General features: G+C 35.7%; 2 protein-coding genes across 2 annotated transcripts; both read right to left on the reverse strand.

The window, feature by feature from the left end:
- Window positions 1–293: 293 nt before the first annotated feature.
- LOC107599121 (protein Niban-like) lies at window positions 294–12,702 on the reverse strand. Its single transcript, XM_016290621.1, has 14 exons — window positions 12,601–12,702; window positions 9,083–9,213; window positions 8,858–8,986; window positions 8,650–8,764; window positions 7,932–8,096; window positions 7,720–7,835; window positions 6,301–6,405; window positions 5,804–5,966; window positions 4,551–4,738; window positions 4,233–4,376; window positions 4,029–4,139; window positions 3,847–3,954; window positions 3,617–3,728; window positions 294–1,365 (listed from the first exon to the last, which is right to left on the reverse strand). Exons 1-14 carry the CDS (start codon window positions 12,650–12,652, stop codon window positions 455–457), a joined length of 2,550 nt encoding a protein of 849 aa, XP_016146107.1. The 5' UTR covers window positions 12,653–12,702; the 3' UTR covers window positions 294–454.
- A 781-nt stretch (window positions 12,703–13,483) lies between these two features.
- On the reverse strand, window positions 13,484–21,606 carry LOC107599088 (TRMT1-like protein). The gene is made up of 16 exons (XM_016290583.1): window positions 21,482–21,606; window positions 20,000–20,131; window positions 19,495–19,557; window positions 19,281–19,394; window positions 19,075–19,139; window positions 17,572–17,728; window positions 17,027–17,147; window positions 16,622–16,701; window positions 16,258–16,501; window positions 15,949–16,161; window positions 15,677–15,867; window positions 15,410–15,488; window positions 15,116–15,282; window positions 14,907–14,972; window positions 14,271–14,400; window positions 13,484–14,169 (listed from the first exon to the last, which is right to left on the reverse strand). The coding sequence occupies exons 1-16, from the start codon at window positions 21,537–21,539 to the stop codon at window positions 13,977–13,979; spliced, it is 2,073 nt and encodes a 690-aa protein (XP_016146069.1). The 5' UTR covers window positions 21,540–21,606; the 3' UTR covers window positions 13,484–13,976.
- Window position 21,607: the final 1 nt, after the last annotated feature.

Consider the following 21,607-nt stretch of genomic DNA (forward strand, 5'->3'; position numbering starts at 1 on the left):
TATATATATATATATATATATATATATATATTAAAGTTTTAAAATAATAGTTTTCTATTTTAATATATTTTAAAATGTAATTGTACATGTGTTCTGCATATTATTATAGTGGAAATTGTGATACTTTTTTTAAAGATATTTTGATAAATAAAAAGTCGAAAAGAACCAAATTTTTTCGAAATATAATTTTTTGTAACATTATTACTCTTCTTAGTGTCACTTTTCATCGATATAACACTTCCTTACTGAATAAAAGTATTAATTTATTTTTAAAAAATCTTACTGATCCCAAACTTTTGAAAGGTGCTGTATATAGACACACATATCTACAGTAAACTATAATTACTTTCTGCACAATGATGAAGCCAACTTCAAAATGTGCAATTTGTCTCCTCACACAGAAAATGGAGAGGTGAATAAGTTTTGAATCCTGACCCGACATGGTCATTGAAACTTAAACTACAGCATCTTGTTCCTCGAACGTTTGAACTTGAATTTTTTCTCCATTTCCTTTGGAAGGCGGAACCACATCCTCTATTTCAATAACCTCCACTACAAGGTCACGGATCTCCTTCACACAGTCCAGGGGCCTGGTTTCATCCTCTAGGTTTGGTGACGACTGGGATTCTGAGGCTTTTTCTGAAAGATCCATGATATGTTTGCCTGTGAACTCTTTGTAGATATCTCCATCTTTTGCATCTTCAATAGATAAACATACTGCGATCGGATATGTGCTTTCATCACATGTTGGTGAATTAATTTGGGCTTGATCATTTGACGTCTTTATCGTTTCTTTCCTGTGATCCTCAGTTTCAGCAGGCTCATCATCAGAACCAGAGGTTTTCATACAGATTGGGTTGATTACTACTGTGGGTTTATAAGCAAAGTCTGAAGCAGTTGCATCAACTCCTTTTGGTGAATCACTAGTACCAGCACTTTCTACAGCTTCTGTTTCCTTAACTAAAGGGGTGGAACAGACCGAAGCTTCCATGGTGTCTGTGGTGAGTTCTGGTTTAGTCTCAGCTGATGTATCCGAGGTTGATGTTTCAGCAGTGAAAAATATGTCATCACTGCTCTCCTCTAAGAGTGCCCTTTCTCCTTCATCGATTTTTTCCATGATAGTCAGAGCTTGACCCATTGCACTATTTTCTGACAAGTGAACAGTCACAGATTTGTCTGCTGTCAGGCCGTTGCCCAGCAGCGGAGAGGGTGGCAGGGGCGTGCGCAGGCTTGGGGATGTATTTAAGCGTGCTGGGCTGCTGGGTGCGGATCCTGGGGGTGTGAAGGATAAGCTGGACACACTGAAATTGTACCTGCTCTCTGTGAACAGGTTGAATTTCTTCTTGCTGGCTGCCTCCTTGACCACTGCCAATCAGAAGCACAAATCAGATTTGAGAAAATTAGAATTAAATATAATAATAATTTCTTGTTCAGTAGCATTATATATATATATATATATATATATATATATATATATATATATATATATATATATATGGGGTCTCTAAAATCCTCCTTGACCACTGCCAATCAGAAGCACAAATCAGATTTGAGAAAATTAGAATTAAATATAATAATAATTTCTTGTTCAGTAGCATTATATATATATATATATATATATATATATGGTGGCTCTAAAATATATTTGAAAACCTAAGCCTCTTAAGACCCGAGAAAATATTTTTTATTTTATGTCTTTACATTGTTTAGAGCATAGACAAAATGTAAAATTAAATTTTTTTTTAAAAATTATATTTCATTCATAAATTATGCTATGACTTTGGTAGAGGACATCGGGACTCAGTTTTTAAAAAAAATAAAAAGACATGAATGAACATGCATAGGCAAAAACAATAGATTTTTTAAATCACCAATACATTTTTAGCTTTCAGGATTTTTTTTTTTTTACCAAACTTTGTATAAAGATGATTCTCAACTATGTTGTTAATTTAACCTCTTAAGACCCGAGAAAATATTTTTTATTTTATGTCTTTACATTGTTTAGAGCATAGACAAAATGTAAAATTAAATTTTTTTTTAAAAATTATATTTCATTCATAAATTATGCTATGACTTTGGTAGAGGACATCGGGACTCAGTTTTTAAAAAAAATAAAAAGACATGAATGAACATGCATAGGCAAAAACAATAGATTTTTTAAATCACCAATACATTTTTAGTTTTCAGGATTTTTTTTTTTTACCAAACTTTGTATAAAGATGATTCTCAACTATGTTGTAACAGAATGATTTGATATACCCTTTTTATTTTTGCAAAATGTGTGTAAAATGGCCATAAACGGGTTTTCCGATTATATACAATTTATCTATAAACTAAATCTAATTTGCATATTAATGTGTTTTTGGGGTAACGTAATGAAAAAAGAAGTGTAATAATGGGAGTAATATTTGGGAGTAAGATTTTCATAATAATATATAATATTTCATAGAATATTGAAACATAATTTCTTTCCCTATTCATTTTTTATGTCTCCCAAAATGCTAATAAACATGCTTTTAGTCCCAGTGTCCTCATATGAGGACATGTATGAAATCAACATCCTGTTTCGTAACAGAAAGTCATATTTTGATTTGAAACCCCATAACATTTTCCTGAGATGTTGATTTATGACGGACAGTTTAAAAATTAGACAGATTTAAATGATACTTACAAAATATTATCATATTTCCATAAGAGTGTCACTAAATTAATATCAGACATATTTGAAGACCAAGGAGAGGGAGTGGTCATAGTGAAACATCTAAACATTTAGTATCTCTGAAAAGCCCTGAATGTGCTCTGTACAGGACATCCAGACTTAAAACTGTGGCATGTATAGTCTCAGAGAAAGACACCAAAATATAATGTCCTCATATGAGGTCACAGGGTCTCAAGGAGGTTAACAAATGGGCTCAAGGGGATTTTTAGTGGATGTTCACTACCATTCAAAAGTTTAAGGTCTGTATAATTTTTTTTAAAGTTTTTGAAAGAAGTCTTATGCTTATCAAGGCTGCATTTATTTGATCAAAATTTTGAAATACCATTACCATTTAAAATACATGTAACTGTTTTCTTTTTGAATATAATTTTAAATGTAATTTATTCCTGTAATGGCAAAGCTGAATTTTCAGCAGCCATTAGAAGCATTCTTTTTATTGTTGGAAACAGTTATGCTGCTTAATATTTAAACTTTGTTGATCCATGTTTTTCAGGATTCTTTGATTAATAAGTTCAAAAGAACAGCATTTATTTGAAGTGTAATAGTCTTAACTGTCAGTTTTGATCCATTTAGTGCTTCCTTGCTGAATAAAAGTATTAATTTATATTTTAAAAAAAATTATATTAAAATATAAAAATTTTTTAATGTGTATTATGTCTTTAAAAATATAATTTAGTTTGAAATTTTGTTATAATACAAATATATTTATTCATGTTTATGTTTAAAACATTTTGCGGCCCTTGTATGTGAATGTGCTAACATCATACTTGTGCATAAAATGCATGAATTTAGTTGTATTACTTTAATCTAGTGCTTTATACTTACTAATGACCCTAATATCAGTGAAATTTTTGCAAAGGCAGTATGTAGAGGCCTTTCTGTGATCATGTGACATACCCATGCTGACGTCTTTTTCCAGTATCTGATGGATTATGTCCTCATACACGTTTTCCACATTGATGAAGTTTGAATAATCAGCAAATATGTATTGCTCAAATTTGGGTAGCTCCTAAAAGTACATTTTGAGAAAAGACTATTAAAAGATATAAACCATTTATGGCTTACATATTTAAGGTTTCAGTGATTGTATTTACACAGTTGATGTCTGTAAGTGATCTCAAATGTACCTCTTTGAAGGATGGGGCCAGATGCTTCTTGATGCTGGGTAGAGTGATGTTGATCAAAGCCTCCTGCAAGATCCTCTTCCTCACTGTGCTGCTGTCATAGTCAAATTGCTGTAGGACAAAGACAAATGAAATTAAGCAATGACACAACCATCTGTGTTTATAAATGAAAATGATATGCTTACCTTCAGAACCCTGTTTGAAGCCTTTTGCATAGCCATCGAAAGGCTGACCGATGGATCCTCCAGAGCCTTTCGCACGAGCAGCTCAAAAGTGTACTCTATATTTTCCATCAGCTGAAACAATCACACAACAGACATGTTTTGGATCAGAATAAGTCACAGAAAGTTAGAAAAGAGTTGGCTACTTGGTTTTGCAGTTTTGGATACCTGTTTTAGGTCTATCTGTGTGCTGTCCACTAGACCTTTAATGCAATAGTTGAAGGGTTGCTGTAGCTCTTGGACGTGATCTGCCAGTCCATTCACTTTCTCATAACAGTTCTGTAAATTAGCCTTACTCATCTTAAACAGAGCCTTCAGTGAGAGAGAAAGAGAAGCAGAGCTATTGTATCGCATCATTTACTATACAGGTTAGCATTAATGATATTTTAATTTTTTCTAAATAATTTGGCTTCAGAAAAATATAGTGCAAGTCATATGGACTTTTTACTTTTATGGATTAATTGTAAATGTGTTAGTATCTCTCACCTGTCGGAGTTCCTCCCTCTGCTCAGGGTCCTGGAAGTCCTGACAGAGCTGCTCCATCATGCTCTCACTCAAGTCTCGGGCTTCTATGAAGCCCAGGCTGATGGGCCCCATCACTTCCTCCAAGATGGCTGGAAGGTACGGCTGCACCTGGTCTGTGCAGTATTTTGTTGCTGGCTCAGTTACCATGGCTAACCAGATGGGGAGAGTAAAAATATAGTACATACATAAATATATACTGTGTATATATATATATATATATATACTGTATATTAGTTCTGTCAAATGATTAATTGCATCCAAAATAAAAGTTTTTGTTTACATAATATATATGTGTGTACTGTGTATATTTATTATGTATATATAAATACACATACATGCATGTATATATTTAATAAAAATATGTTATGTTTATATATCAAATATATTTATATATAATATAAATGATATAAATATATACATGTAAATATATGTAAACATTTTCAAAATATATATTGTATGTGTGTATTTGTATATACATAATAAATATACACAGTATATTTACACATATATATACACGTTAAGTATTACAACAGTAATTGGGGCTGAAAACATCTTCCTTCACTGATGGCCATTCAAAATAATTTTTTATTTTATTTAGGATATTTCTAAGTATTTATATCAAACACTATTGTTCAAAAGTTTGGGGTCGGTAAGATGTTTTTGAAAGAAGTCTCTTATGCTTACCGAGGATGCGGTTATTTGATTAAAATTACAGTAAAATGGCAATATTGGGAAATAATATTACAATTCAAAATTAATGTTTCTATTTTAATATATTCTAACTCTAGTCTTCAGTGTCACATGATTTTTCAGAAATTATTCTAATATGTTAAATTGGTGCTGAAGAAACATTTCTTATTCTTGTAAATACTAAATACTACTTGTGCTGCTTAATATTTTTTGTAGAAACCGTGATCTTTTTTTTCAGGATTCTTTTATGAATAGAAAATTTAAAAAGAAAACAGCATTTCTTTGAAAAATAAACTTTTTGTAGCATTATACATTTCTTTAAGCTCACTTTTATTGCACCCTTGCTGAATAAAAATATTAATTTCTTAAACAAAAAAAAAAATCTTTGTGACCCCAAACTTTTGAAGGGTAGTGTAAACTGTATTATACTAGATGCTTGGCCAGTGAGAGATTGTGTGTGTGTGTGTATATATATATATATATATAAAGCAAGAAATGGGCTTATTTTTAGCTTGATCATGTACCTCTGAGTTTGCCCTCCAGGAAAGCTCTTGAGCTGGTGATCTGGTCCATATCAGAGCACATGAGCACCTCCTGCTGTTTCACCATCTCTTGGCACTCCTGCTTCAGTGAGGATATCCTCTCCAGCAGATGCTCTTGCAGCAGGAAATAAGCAGCTTCAACCGTCTATAAGACAAATGACTGGGGTCAAGGATCATTCATTAATAACATGAATCATTCATAAGTGTTCTATTAATCATTCTTTGTCAGTAATCACAGCTATGGAATGGAATGTGTTTCTAGTATGCTTCTGGTTTGTTCCACCCTTTAGGAAACACCATAGGGACATTTCTGGCCTCCCTGGCCTAAAGCTATTTGGGTGTGGGGCATCCAACATGTACGTCAACATCACACCCCAATTTCAAGTATCAAGGGCAGGTTCTGGAGAAACCCAATGCCATAATAGGAATTTATCTGTACAATAAATTCAGTCGAAGATCTAAATAGGAAAGAAACGCACCGCAAACCACACTCTCCTCTTGTCTGCCCTCTTGCTCTTCAAACATGGCTGCAGTTCTTTCTCCAGATAGGGCATCAAGTCTTCCATGAACAGATTCGCAAGAGCCTAAACACACACACAAGTACAGATTCAGAAATATTACACACATACATGTAGCTGAACAAACTTTGAGAGTTAACTCTTAAGTGCTAAACCCCAAATGGCACAGTTTATGTAACCTTAAACCACAGACTAGACTGAAATGAACAATAAACTGATAGATCTGTTTACATAAAACCACAAATCAATCACTGCCCTGCCTTCAGTCATTACTCAAACACAATCCAAATAAAATAATTTAAATAAATAGAAAATGTGACAACAGGAAACAATACTATATCATGTTAACTATGTTATAATATTTATACATATGTAACATGTATATAATATATAGTAATTCAAAACAGTTCAAACAAACAAAAATTAAGAATAAACTCCCACTGTGCGTGTTTATGTTGGTCAAACAACTTAATTCAATAATATTGATTAATGATATGCTGTACATGTCAGCTATTTTAATTCATCCAGTAACTGTGTACAGTATTTACCACTGAAAATATTCCAGTGTTTTACTGTGAGCTTCAGGACACTTCATGACACATGATGTACTACCAGCAAGTTATTTAATATGTGTGAGACGCACTGACATATGTGATGTATTGATAGTTCACCGTCACATTGCCTGTAATGGGTGAAACTATGGAGTGAGACTGCCTGTATGCAGCATTACTCAGATTCCACACAGTGCTCAGCCCTGATGTAACAGTGTGTGACTTGGAGTTTTGGAGAGTAAGTACAGATATCGCATGTGAGTCTATAATACAACATGAAAAAATTTAGGTGTGGTTTTTATACTCTACCATTTAGTGAGGAAAACAAATTATTTGGGACAAAAACCCAATTATACCAAATATGTACAAAGAAATTAAGAATGAGCCTGTTTGGTTCTGCCCATTTAGAAATGATAAACAATGGCATAACTGTCACATTAAATGACAAAACATGTCAATTAACAGGATTTTGTTTTAGCACAGTGTTCAACATTTCAACAGCTAGAACATTTCATGTCATACTAGATCATGGCTGTCCAAACTCGGTCCTGGAGGGCCGGTGTCCTGCAGAGTTTAGCTCCAACTTGCCTCAACACACCTGAGTGTAAGTTTCTATGCCTAGTAAGAGCTTGATTAGTTGGTTCAGGTGGGTTTAATTAGGGTTGGAGCTAAACTCTGCAGGACACCGGCCCTCCAGGACCGAGTTTGGACAGCCCTGTACTAGATCAACAAAAGGTGATGGTTATGTTGTTTATTGTTAGAAAATTATTGGGGTTTTCTGACAACATGCTGTCATGTGAACCAGCACAGGATGTGAAAGGACACTTACCCGCACATCACTGCCTGTGAGCATATCCCATGATTCATACTGGCCTTTCTTCTGCCCATAGAGCTGAATGGCTTTGAGAAAAGCCTTAACCTCACATGTCTTCTTCTTGAGAAAATCTGTTGAATGGACCAAATATGATATATTTCTTCACACTACAGCTTTCACTGGAGATACACCTTCCTACTGTGGTTTCATTGTAGTGAAAGTGATACCTTTGTTCTGGTGGCGAACACAGTCAGATAAGATGGAGATGAATTCAACTTGAGAGTTCTCATCTTGGAAACAGAAATAGAAATCCCGGCGGTATGGAAGTCTAAGATAAACCGAGAACTGCCCTGGCATGCCCACCACAGGAGGCGCAAAATCTTCCTGGACATCTGCATAACAACACAGCCACATTTTACTCTACCATTATGTTTATGTAAAAAACAGAAATTATGTTGTTTAGAATTTTGTTTTTGTCAATTTATGAGTGTTTTAAAGTTTTTACTTTAATGTAATGCATGAAAGAATCATTCAACATAAGACGATTAAGATGCATAAAGAAAATAAATGGGGTCATTTTTGATTTCATGCCGAGGCTCTATTTCTAATTTCTATTGAAAACAAAGATATTTTTGATTAAATAAATGCAGCCTGGGTGAGCATAAGAGAATTATTCAGTACACAATTATACATTATTATTATCATTTGTCATTCCATCAGTAATGAAGGAGGTTTACAAGGAAAATTAATAATCAGTAATATTATCCATTCAACTGCAGTGACACTATTGAATGAGGAAAAAAAATTTAAGTGAATTGATTTGGATAATGACACTAACTTTGTACCATAGATACTGAACTCAATAACGAAAAGACAGTCTGTCTTTATTTAAGTCTGCAAAATTAGCTCACTTAAAATATATGCATGTACTCTAATTGTACTCACTGTTAGTGCAAGGGCAGCACTGGTCAATCATTTCCATGTATTTCTCCTCTGTAGTCAGAATGGTGCCCCCTGTAGGCATCAGTCTGTGTAGTGGAGCTGACCCTTTTAAAAACGTCTGCAGGAAAGCAGGTAAGAGATGATGGGGTAAATGTTATCATTACCTCAGTCTGCAAAAGCTCACTGTTAGATGGTGGATGATGGCTCATACCTTGTAGCTCTCGTAGCACTCCAGGACGTAAGTGGCACGGATTACTATATATCTAACCTTCCACCTCCTGCTGTCATCAAAGCAATGCACATTCTCTTCATACAGCACCTTTCCAGGTTCTGGAGAGGCCTGGGGAAATAAAAGTAACGAGTCTGTCTCAAGAGGAAGAAATGGTCATTGACACATTTGTATGGAGTTTATCCATACATGGGATCTGATTCCTACCCGTTGTTTGAGAAACTGTGCACGCTCCTCTTTGCGTTGCTCAAATTCATCTCGGATCTGGGACAGGTAAGCCAGAGAATATTGTTTCCTATAAATCGGTACAAACTCCTTCATTTTCTCATCCACTTGCACTGCAAGGCAACACAATCCAGAGATCATTACACTATTAAAAGATACTTGCTTAGCATGAACTCAACTTTGACTTTGCCATTATTTACTGTTTTTATTTTCAAATATGTCTTTCTATACCTGTAAGTAAGCCATCTGTAGCTTGATTTACCCACAAAACTGTAACATGATTTAACAGCGCAATTAAAACTAGCGCGAAACACACAAACTAGAGGAAACTGCTCCAATAACATCTGATACAAAAAAGGTACAGTCAGAAAGAGCTTAATTGGCAAGTATGTTTACACACACAAGGATTTTGTCTTGGCGACAAGAGCTTCCAGTGCAGAATAAAGTACAGACATAGTGCAACTGTTCTTGTCCCTGGCTGTTCTGGGGGTTTGTGCTTTGTAGCGCCGACCAGAGGGCAACTGTTGAAAGAGAGAGTGGGCTGGGTGTGAGGGATCCAAAGTGATTTTCTTAGCCGTTTTCCTCACTCTGGAGGTGTAAAGATCTTGGAGGATCTTCTCAGCAGTCCTGACTGTCTGTTGTAGTTTCTTGATATCTGCTTTGGTAGCTAAACCAAACCAGACAGTTATGGATGAACACACCAATGATGGCCGAGTAGAACTGTTTCAGCTGTGGAAGGTTGAGTTTCCTCAGTTGGTGAAGGAAGTACAGCCTCTGCTGAGCCTTTTTAGCAATGGAGTCTATGTGAGTGTCCCACTTCAGGTCCTGAGAGATGGTGGTGCCCAGGAACCTGAATAACTCTGCTGCAGCCACAGTGCTGTCCATGATGGTGAGTGGAGAGGAAACTCACAGCAGATTGTCTAAATGATTTAGACGTGAGGCTCAAAAGAAACTATTTTGCAGGCATTCGGACATGCATAACACATAAACATGACTTTCATGAGGCATGGTTTATGAATAATCTCCAGGCAATAGAAGGTATCTCTATTCTTGTTATAATATCACTATATAATCTTAATTCTAAAATGGATATTTCCAGTTCTGGGTGCTGACTGGTCAATACAGCATATACGTGGTATAACATACAGTTTTTGATATCATAAAAAGAATACTTATTTACTTTAAACTATTGATACTACTTGTAAAGAATACTTGTGTCTTTAATATTTTATTAAGTATTTATTAAGTAATAAGGCACTTTAGTCATGGCAGAAGGCTGCATGTTCTGAGTAACATTCTGACTGTTTGCAATACAGCACAACCTCTTCTCATAACTGTTTATATAATGTTTTCAAAAAGAAATGTAAGAAATATATCATGACAGTCTTGAGTGAGAATCTTTTCTAACAACAACAACAACAAATGTATGAATTTAAAAGCATTTGTCTTGATGTAAACATTTTGCAATGTTAATAATTCAGTATGTGTAATTAATCGTTTCCCTAACCCTAACACCCAAACCAGAATGTCCACTCTGAGAGGGTGTTCCTACTTTCTTAAATTCCTTGTATTCTTTTTTATACGTTTTCAGATTCTTGCATTACGTAACATGCAACTAAATTTAGATGACAGCTACGGCACTCACTTCCAAAGTATTTCACAATGGAGTGAAAGTACTGTAACGAGCTGCTCTATTATCATATTCTTGCTCTCTCTGCAGTGTACTGTACGTCTCTTCATGCAGTCTTCTTTGAACTATTGTTTTATTTTTAAGAGAGATTAATTGTTTTGAAAGGAACTGTGGTTTGAGATTTCTTGAATTCTTGAGCTCTGATGTGTAAGATACTTGGCCTATCATAGACGTTATGACACAGCATGACCTGCAAAGCCAGTTCTGTATGAACATGCCTCAACACAGACATCATTACACTTCTACAAGAGTACAAGGTTGACGGGAATGTTCATAAACACCTGTACATGTGTTTGTGAGAGTTTTTTTTTTTTTTTTTACATCCTTGACAATGTGCAGCTGTTGACCACACACTCTCTTTTCACCTTAAGTGTGAAAGCACAGCACTTGAGTTTACTGTCGGCTAATTCACAGGAAGTGGTCACATTTGAGTCTTCATAACATAATTAACAGGATACTAAACATAAAGTCATGTAATTTGATTGATTTAGCTCTGTTAAGTGTGATGGAAAACCCATCACCATTTTGTTTAAATATTAGAAAAATCTAATTTTACCAACATTTTCCCTTCATTGAAATAAATCATTCCAGGGAGTGTGATGTAAAAAGTATTATTTGATTATTTTCTGAAAAAAATGCAGAATATGTCTTTGACACTCCATGTAACCTAATATTTGAGGGAGTGATAAGTAATACAATTGTCCACATTTAGACAAAGTTGCTCTTAGAGTCTTTATCAGATATTCATTATGTTTTTACTTACATTACATTGTCAAAAAAAAATCTGTATATGCTATGGAACTAAAACAGACTGTAAAAAGTGTGGTGTTGTCCAAAAAATTTGCTAGTTAAGTCTATTGTTGGCCATTTCTGCACCAAATTTTGAATGTAATATAGGTTAATATAGATTCTATTCTATATTAACAATACTGTTATCAATCCACGTGGAACAAGGTTCAGTTACCTGAGAATGTACGGACTGGCAAAATATATACACTAACTTGAATGCTCTGTAAATTGCTTTCAATAAAAGTGAACGTCACTTTATAAAATACAATATAAAGAGATATAAAATAGATATAAAATACAAATTATTAAACTTACTGTGATGGGACTAAAATATTGTAATGCTTTTACATTAGGATATGCACATCAAAATTAGTGTAACCACTTATTCAGGATTTGAGATTGAACCAAAAAATATCTGGCTGATTAAATGTAGTTTAAAAATGCATTTCAACAACACCCTCAGTACTGTAATGCTCTTTCAGCATGTTTTGTCAGCTGACAGATCTAAGGTGTTTTTCCATTTGAGCAAATAGCAAAGCTGCTTTTAATCCTTTACACTCTCTGACACACACTCACACACCAAAACCTCCACCCATATAGTTTACAATGGCCAGAAGAAGAAAACAAACAGGTTTCTGCCTCTCACTTTTCAGCTGTGCAGGTTAAGTACTGCGGTTATCTGATTGGCATTAATGATAGTCATTGTCCAATGAGGCATTTACAAGTCCAAATTCAAAATAAAAAAAATCCTACCACTCAGAGGCCATGCAATTTAGGACAGTTGAAAACATCTTATGCATTTTCAATAATATCCACCCTCTTTCTCTGCCCATGTCATTGCAGTATAAAGAAAGTTTTTGAGCAACCTATTATTATTATTAACTATTTAGAAGCATCAGAAAATAAAACGTCAGTGTACAAACATCTTTTACTGCTATTTACACACTAAAACTATTTTAAGATAAATCCCAAAACCACTTAATGACTTAGAATGACCACATAAAGTTCCTACAACACATACCTTTTATATAGTTGGATTTATTTTCATCCAGTAAACTGGATGATGCTCCCATACTGCTCTGCTTCAGGTGAGCGCTCCTCTGCGCTGACGAAGAAGATTCTGAGTCACTGTATTCACTACTGAGGGAGAATCTGAAAGCAGGTGTTATATTTCAGGAAGGTGGGAGGGGCATGAATGAAAAAGTCACACCGGGACATTCAAGGGCTGTCTTTTAAAATCTAAAGAGCTGTCAGCCTGTGATACACAGAATGCTGTCTAGGGAGCTCACTAAGTTTTGGCACACTTCCTTTGATTTCATGGAAATAACATGCTATGTGATATGTGCTTTATACATCAGTGTTTGCTGTGTGAAATTATCAGGTTATCATTAAGTTGTCATCCAAGGTACTTCAAAGAAAAACCATGGTATGTTGTTACAGATTTGTTTGTGAAATACAATACACCTTTGACATACTAGACAGACTTGATCCCATTAAGGTCAATCACCACAGTTTCTATTCAAATGAACATACCAGTTAGTTAATTTTAGTGCATTTCAGGAAGGTCTAGACATTGTACTATGCAAATGAAACTGGTGTGGCACTAATTTATGTGAAAAGACTTTTCACAGGACAATAATTCAAGCTGATGACTCACATAAAACCTGTGGACAAACCCAAATCCTTTTTTCACCCCAAATATAAATATTAATAAAATAATAATTAAAAAAAAAAAACAGAATAAAGTACATTTTACCATAATTTATTCTTGCATTTTAATAACTCTAAAACATGTGTCCGCTTAATTACTATGACTTAATTACTGTGAAAATGATAAGATAATGTACAATCCCAAAAGTGAATTCATTAATAGTCTTAAACGTATGCTCAGTTTTCTGTTGGTTTTGAGGTAAAATGTTCACCAAAGCAATGTTCTCAAATTATAAGAACAATATATGATGTGAAATGTTTTATTGACGTTATAGCAACCAGGTAAAATATTGAAGCGAAAATGAAGTGGAATAGAAAATCGGATCAAGTAAGATCAATATAAACCTTTGAGAGGGTCTTTATAAATATTTTTAGAGATTAAAAATGTAAAAACCATAGAATAACAGTCAATACTGCATCAGTGTCAGCATAGAATGATTAATAAAATACTGTATGCCCGTAATGGGTCAAAAGCCTCAGTGCAATCCACAAAAAAACATCAAGCAAACTGGAACAACCCTTTTCATTCAGATGAAACTGTTGTTTCTTATCCACAACTTATCAAGTTGTCATGGAAACAAACTTTCTAAAGCAAACAGGAAAATTCATCAATAAAAACAGCCAAAGAAAAAAGCAGGTGACCTTTGCACGGTCCAAGCTCTGGTTTGGTTTCATGAATATCTGAAATCAGAGAGTCTGACGACGCTCTGAGCTGACAGCGCTGCTCTGAGGGGCGGACGAGTATGTAGGCACGCTGTATTTTGTAAGCACTTCCTTAAACTGTGCCAGGGTGGCGTCAGTCCGCACACCTGTTGGGTCAAAGTGTGTGCGGCTGACTCTGAACCCGGCCTCTGTGAGATACTGCAGGAACTTATTGAGCCTGAGGAACAGAGCTTAGTGTCAGATCCTGCTTGCATTATGGCATTTGTATCACTGTACAGCAATATATGACAGTGTATAGAGAGGTTTGCGCTGACTAACTTGGGCATGTTCATGCCGCGGATGCTGTGCCGATGGATGCTGTAGTAAAACGCTGGATGCTCCAAAGATGTATCTGCTTTGATTTTCTTCAGCACATTCCCAGAGTCCTCCCCTGTGGTCTTTCTTTTCCCTGAATAAAAAAAAGAAGATGATGCACCATATTTTCTATACAATCTATCCACTTCAATTTTTATTCTACCATAAATTCCACTTAAAGGCATAGTTCACCCAAGCACGTTTGAGCTTCCATTTAGCATATTTGATGAGCTCTATATATGTGCACTGATCAGTGTTTATCTGTGTTCCTCATATGATCATGTCTCAACAGAAGACTTGGATTAAACTATGGATTCACATGGATTACTTTTATGCTCTCTTTGTGAAATTTTTGGTGTAATGGCCTTGCAATGGAGGGACAGATATCTGTTAGGTTTCATTAAAAATATCTTAATTTGTGTTTCAAAGATAAACGTAAGGCTTATGGGTTTGGAAAGACATGAGGGTGAGTAAATGATGACAGATGTTTAATTTTTGGATAACTATCCCTTTAATATTGGATAACTAGGAAAAGTTAAATCCCTGAGAGTAGGGAGGAGAACAGCAGATAAAAAATTTTTTTGATAAAGCAACAAATACCTGATTGGTCAGATGGATCTGCTTCTTCAACCTTCTGTAAAGTTTTTATGACCACACCACACTCCACTAGAGACAAAGATGTGTCGAAATTAACGGAATAATATTAAATTAAAGTAAAGTCAATGCCCCGTTGTTAAAAAAGCTGATTCATCGTCTCCAGTTGTACTGAATGTTAAGTGACGGACAAAATCTTGCACACCCAAACACACCTTGGTTGGAGAGGGCAGAGTATCCCGGGACAGGGAAAAGCTTGAGAGTGGTGCAGTCAGCTTCACAGATGAGAGTCTTCACCAGAGGCTGAATGTCTTCCATATTGTGCTGCACTGCCGCCACCAACATCCGCCTCAGAAATCCAGTGTTAAACAAAGGACCAGCCCTGATGGATGAAACAACGAATACAAAAGGGGAAAAGGAAGAAAATTTAAGAGCAATTAATGAAGGAATTACACATAATCAAGTGTTTTTATGAACAAAAAATAAATGTATGAATGACACCATCTCACCAAAGTGGTCCAAGCTCAACTGCAGTTTTTCCTGGCATACTCCCATGGCACTGGCAAGGCAGCTGTCTGTACAGGTTTTCTGTTAATACCACAAGTAGAAATTTGATTATTTATGCTAAGACGTTATGCATTTGACAGCTTTACATTTGATCAGTTCAAGCATTCCTTGGGAATCAAACCCATGACCTTGCCATTACTGGCTCAACTGTTTGGGCTACAGGAAAGCTATCAGGATGCAGCTATTTGTTTGTCTAAATGTCTTGTCACCTTCCACCATGCTTCCTAGCTTGAGGAACACTCTTTCTTCACACCACTGGCAATGCAACAGCTGCCGCAGTTTCTTAGCAGACTCATCTGCCTGGGTGGGCCCTCTGAGAACTCGCACCACCACGAGGACAAAGTGCTCAAGAGCCACGGCCAATAGCACCGCGATCCCTTTGTTACAGCGTGCAGCAGCACTGCAAGTACATGCATTAAAAAGACACTCTCAAATAAACTAAATTTGTGTTTGGTGATTCATTAGAGAAAAACCTGCCCACCTGGCCACTGATGCCAATACCATACGTGCTGCGAGCTCCCTGTAATACTCGGTTCGGACAATCTGGCAGCCGTAATGCCGAAGCGTCACATTCAGGGATTTGGAGTAAAGCGAACCAGTGTCTGTCGACGTCACCGAGACTATGCCCAAGTTCCGAACATTGCGAAAAGCAGCATCCAGATAGTTTACAGACGTTCCAAATGGGTCAAGGTGTCTGATTTAAAGACAAGAATGTGGTGAGACAAGATATTTGCAAAAAACAATCATGGGTACAATGTTTTTAGTCATTCTTTTTCAGTCTCTTACTTACATGTAGTCAAAGGGTCTCAGGTGCAAGATGACATTGGCGTCCATCTTCACCACCTCTACTGAAGCAATGGGTGAGTCTGCATCTCCCGCTCCATCTAGCTGCCGGCCCGTTCGATTCCCCTCTACCTGGATGTGGTTCAGATGACAATTCTCCTTAATCATCTTAACGCAAGCTTCGTTTATGTCATTTATAGTAACCTTTACAGTGTTACGCAGATGCTTTGCCCACTGCAAACCCATGATACCTACAAAAGGGATCAATATGTTATAATGTGGTATACTTCAATTTTTATCAAATAATTTAGAGCAAAACCTGAGCAGTGATATTATCATCATGAGCTATTAGCTATTAGTAGATTTCCTACCAGTGGCTCCAAAGGCATCGAGACATTCGAGTGGATTCCTCTCCTCAGCAAGAATGGCGAGAGAGCAGAACACCAGCTGCCTACAACAATTACATACAGATAATGTTTATTTATTTAGCATTTTTTTTGACTCTATTATAGGATTTTCCAACAGGATGTCCTTGACCCATAGGACCCGAATATTTTTCTTTCTAAATTGTATATATTTTTTATGAAAAAATAAATACAATATTAAATATTTAATTTATAAAATAGGTATTAAATTATTTTTAGCATTAAAATATATATTAAGCAAATTTCAACCAAAGTTACATTTAAGATGCTAAAGAACAAATAAATATTTAATGTTGGCAGGACAATATACAATCCGATACGTTTTGCAGAAAAAAAGTACAATTCTAAAACCTGTTTGTCTTCATCTTGCGGCTGAAGTAGGTGTCTGTCTTCTGGGGAGTGGTGTGGTTGGGCAGGAGCTGGACATTTGTGCCCAACTCTTTCATAATCTCATAAGCCTGTCCACCCGGGACTGAGAAAGATGTAGAAAATCAAAATGGACAAATTATTTCCAATTAACTCAGCTAAATGCGTACGCACATATTGTAATGAATAGAAGTGTTTTATCGTTACAGATGCCTCCTGTAAGACTTTACTTTAAACTGCAAACCAAAGGCCTAATCATGAACAACCACAAGGAGATCTTCTACAGAATGTTACTCCAGAACACATTGATCCTGAAAACATGTGAGTGCTTTATGGTTTAGGTTAGATTTGACTATTCTTACCCTACCTGAATACACAAGGTTTAAATGCAAGATAAAAGGCAAAAAAATTAAAAACTTGAATGAAACCATCTACATTATTCCACATCAACAAACTGGTATCTAGTTCAGGCAGTTCTCCTTGAATGGCAAGTCTGGCACTCTGTCAACATCAACAGAGTAAAGGCTCACCAGGGTCTTCAAAGGGGACATCCGAGCTGCCTGAATAACTGGCCTCCGTCTCACCCTTGTTGATGTGGCGTTTGAGATGACTGATCATGTCTGTCTTGCGAGCAATAGTGACAGAGCAAACCACACAATGGTAGTGAGCCACCAGTCTGCCTTGAGTCTGAAGATGAGATAAAAACATACATTAATAGATCCATTCCAGAGGATCTCTTTTCTGATTAATAGGCACAGATAAAAGCTTTTCGATCCATCTATACTTCCAAGTATCTTTAAAGCAACCAAGTTAACTAAAACAGCATGGACACATTAAATTAATCAAAAGAGACAATAAAAGGTATTTATAAAGTTACAAAGGATTTCTATTTCAAATAAATGCTGTTCATGTGAACTTTCTATTCACCAAATCATAGTTTCCACAAAAACATTAAAGGGGTCCTATTATGCTCTTTTACAAAGTCTTGGTTTGGTTTTGGGGGTGTACTAGAACAGGCTCTCATACTAGGTTGTTCGAAAAACACATTATTTTTCACATATTTTACATTATTACAACACCTCTCTCCCCAGTCTGGCATGAACGGCTCGAAATTCGAATAGTAACTGAATCAAATGAAGGCCTGCCTTCTGAAATATGAAGTGTGTTGTGATTGGTTAGCTGGGCCAGTGTGTGTTGTGATTGGCAGCACTCGGCGCCTGGTCGGGAAATGTCATGCCCCTTACCATAGCTGCCTGCTGCGAGCTTCAGTGTAAATATTGCGTCAATATCAAATCAATTTGAGCACGATTTAAACTCGGATGATTGTAACCACTCTAAGTTCGTCTGCCTTGGGAAAGCTAGCGTGTCTCCAACATAGTGATAACACTCGTTGCCTTCTCTAGTGCAGCTCAACCAGGTCTCGTCCCATTCGTCGATATTTGTGATATCACAAATCCCAGAAAATATGCATTGTAGTCCAAACGAGTCATTCGTTGTAGTGTTTGAAAAGTGATTTCTGTTAAATAAAATATCTCCTTTTGAATTGGACTTTGAGCTTTGTAACTTTGCAGATCTTTTTTATGATCAAACAGCAACATTACAGACTAACTAAAGTTGAAAAAGTGAAAAAGCATAATAGGACCCCTTTAAAGCAGCACAACATTGATCATTTCAATATTGATAATAATAACAATTGTTTCTTGAACACCAAATCAGTATATTAGAATGATTTCTGAAGGATCATGTGACTCTGAAGACACAGGTGTAACCAGCTGCTGAAAATCCAGCTTTGTTGTCAGCTTACTGACCCCAAACTTCTGTGTGTGTGTGTGTGTGTGTGTATATAGTAGTGAGGTTCTATCATTGCATGAACAGGTAAATCTCCTCTCCTTAAGAATCACAATGATCTATTCTAAATAAGGCATCTATACAATCACTTTTAAACATTTACATTTGGTCTCTTCTGCCATGTCAATATATTTGCAGCCCAGGGGTGTTAACGCAAAGAAAAAAAATCATAAGCCTGATCTTACCTGGTCAGAGCCTAGACTGGACTTGAGTTGTCGGCAAGGTAGATGACAGATGCACATCCTTTGGCCTGTAGGAAGGGAGTCAAAGTTCATTTTCCCCAAGCAAAATTTTCACACATGTATTAGCTGATACCTGAGGTGCCAGCTTTCAAATGCTTGTTGGGAAAAACAATTTCAGAGGTGCCAAAGTGAACCTAAAGACTATGTACCTTCAAATTCCACATAAACTTTCCAGTGCAGGTTCTGCAGATGTCGTTGAAGCTTGTGACTGTAACAGGCCTTGAATTTCTCTTCTGGACACAATGGACAAGACTTCCTCCCAGCTGTCGAAATCAATGAACATATTTGTTAGCTTTCGATCCAAGTGGTCTGCTGTTGGTGTTAATAAACAGACAGAACAAACAGATACTCTGGTTTCTGTACTTCCATTTAAATCCACAAGCCCTTCGAGCCCTTCCATTGTAGTTTGGATAGACACATGTCTCTCTGAAACAGAGACGGACAATTTCAAAGATTTAACGGTAACACTTTACAATAAGGTTCATTAGTTAACATTAATTAACTACTAAAGTTAACATGAACTAAGCATGAACAATACTTCTACAGTATTTATTAATCTTAGTTAATGTTAATTTCAACATTTACAAATGCATTACTAAAATTAAAAGTTGTTCTTGTTAACATTAGTTAATGCACTGTGAATTAACATGAACTAACAATGAACGATTGTATTTTCATTAACAAAGATTAATAAATACAGTAAAAAAAATTACTGTTCATTGTTTGTTCGTGTTACTTAATACATCAACTAACATTAACTAATGGAACCTTATTGTAAAGTGTTACCGATTTAACAATACTCAAGGACATCATGCCTGGGGAGTATAATAATTATCATAGGGTGCCAAAAATACTGTTGAATATTTACCAGACACAACAGTGGAGGATGCGTGTCCATTTTTGTCCTGTATTTTCACTGTATTTGTTGAGGCTTCATGAATAGGCATTTGCTCACATGCCTCAGATTCAGCAAGCATTTTATTAGTATCACTCTCAGAATCTGTTGAGACAAAGCAAATTCACACTTCAGCAAAATACTGTATATTGGAGCAAACTTAAAGACAAGCCAGTTTTTCATTTGCATTAAAAGAAATAATCAATTATAAAGATTTAACCATTAAAAATATTATTTTCACTTTTGCTAAAAAAAATAAATAAAAAAAAATCTTAATGGCCAAACAGATTCCAAGTTATTTATTTTTGTTTTATGAATGTCACATTAAAATTGCTTTGGTATCTTATCTTACTTTTTTTGAAAATATTACATATGAAAATCTATTCTATTTTAAACAAGGAGTGAAATAAGAATTTTAGTATTAATGTGCGAACAATGTGGATTGATTAGATTTGCTCACATATAAAAAATATATTACAGTAAATCATAATTACATAAAATGTCATGAGGTACTAAGCCATTTGTTACATTAAAAAAAAATCAAAACTATGATATAAAAAATCGATAATCTCAGATTTTATGACATATAATCTCATAATTTCCAAATCATTTCCCAATACCTCCACAGGAAATGGGAGATTTACATTTCCTTTTAAACTTTAAAAAAAAAGACGTTTTATTCGAATGGATTATGTTTGGGCTTTTAGTGGTCGGAGAAATTACAGAAAAGTCAAAACTATGATATAAAAAATCGATAATCTCAGATTTTATGACATATAATCTCATAATTTCCAAATCATTTCCCAATACCTCCACAGGAAATGGGAGATTTACATTTCCTTTTAAACTTTAAAAAAAAAAGACGTTTTATTCGAATGGATTATGTTTGGGCTTTTAGTGGTCGGAGAAATTACAGAAAAGTGATCAATGATGGATCTTAGCACACCGATCGCCTTGCAGACACTGTAGTGAAGAAGACTATGAAAATTCAACAACTATACAGGAGCGCCCTCGTATGTTAGCCAATGCACATTTCCCTGGAGTAACCAATCCCGCTTTCTGACCTCATGGGCTTTCTGAGGCTGGTGTTTCCAAGCAGAACGGCCCTAGTGCGGAGCTCCGCGACAAGACCAATTCTACATATATATAATACTGTTATTTACGGTTTTTCAATTCAGAGAATGCATCGATTGATTTAGTATTTGTAATCTCTCTTCATGCCAGTTGTTTGTCGATATGCGCTGAGATACAGAGACGTTTTGAATATTGACAATATTTACACCTAGGTCCTGTGGTGGAGCTCCGTGAGGAGGCCTATATTTACTTCAGCAGTTTTGAAGTCGTATTAAGAATAAATTGCATATAAATACAAAATTCCTCAATTCTGAGTGTTATTTAAGGAACCTTGAAAACACGTCGAAATCATTTGATCATTATTAATTCAAATTATTTTGCCTTTTATATTGGCGTCCTGGTGAAGTTGCTCAGCGTCCTCTCCCTTGAGCTCCGCCATTTTCCCAAACAAGCGTACGTAGAATTCGTACGCATTGAGCGTTGAGGGCGCGCACCAATCGTGTTCTC

Source organism: Sinocyclocheilus grahami, unplaced genomic scaffold (assembly GCF_001515645.1).
Source record: "Sinocyclocheilus grahami isolate Dianchi unplaced genomic scaffold, SAMN03320097.WGS_v1.1 scaffold260.1, whole genome shotgun sequence".
NCBI lineage: Eukaryota > Metazoa > Chordata > Actinopteri > Cypriniformes > Cyprinidae > Sinocyclocheilus > Sinocyclocheilus grahami.

Coding starts and splice junctions, on each gene's coding strand:
- LOC107599088 (XM_016290583.1), bottom strand. CDS start 21,539: ATGGCGGAGCTCAAGGGAGAGGACGCTGAGCAACTTCACCAGGACGCC. Junction 19,558..19,999: donor ATCCTCCACTGTTGTGTCTG/GTAAATATTCAA, acceptor TCTCTGTTTCAG/AGAGACATGTGTCTATCCAA. Junction 16,702..17,026: donor CGCAAGATGAAGACAAACAG/GTTTTAGAATTG, acceptor TAATTGTTGTAG/GCAGCTGGTGTTCTGCTCTC.
- LOC107599121 (XM_016290621.1), bottom strand. CDS start 12,652: ATGGGAGCATCATCCAGTTTACTGGATGAAAATAAATCCAACTATATA. Junction 8,097..8,649: donor GTGCTGCCCTTGCACTAACA/GTGAGTACAATT, acceptor GTTGTTATGCAG/ATGTCCAGGAAGATTTTGCG. Junction 3,729..3,846: donor TGGCCCCATCCTTCAAAGAG/GTACATTTGAGA, acceptor ATGTACTTTTAG/GAGCTACCCAAATTTGAGCA.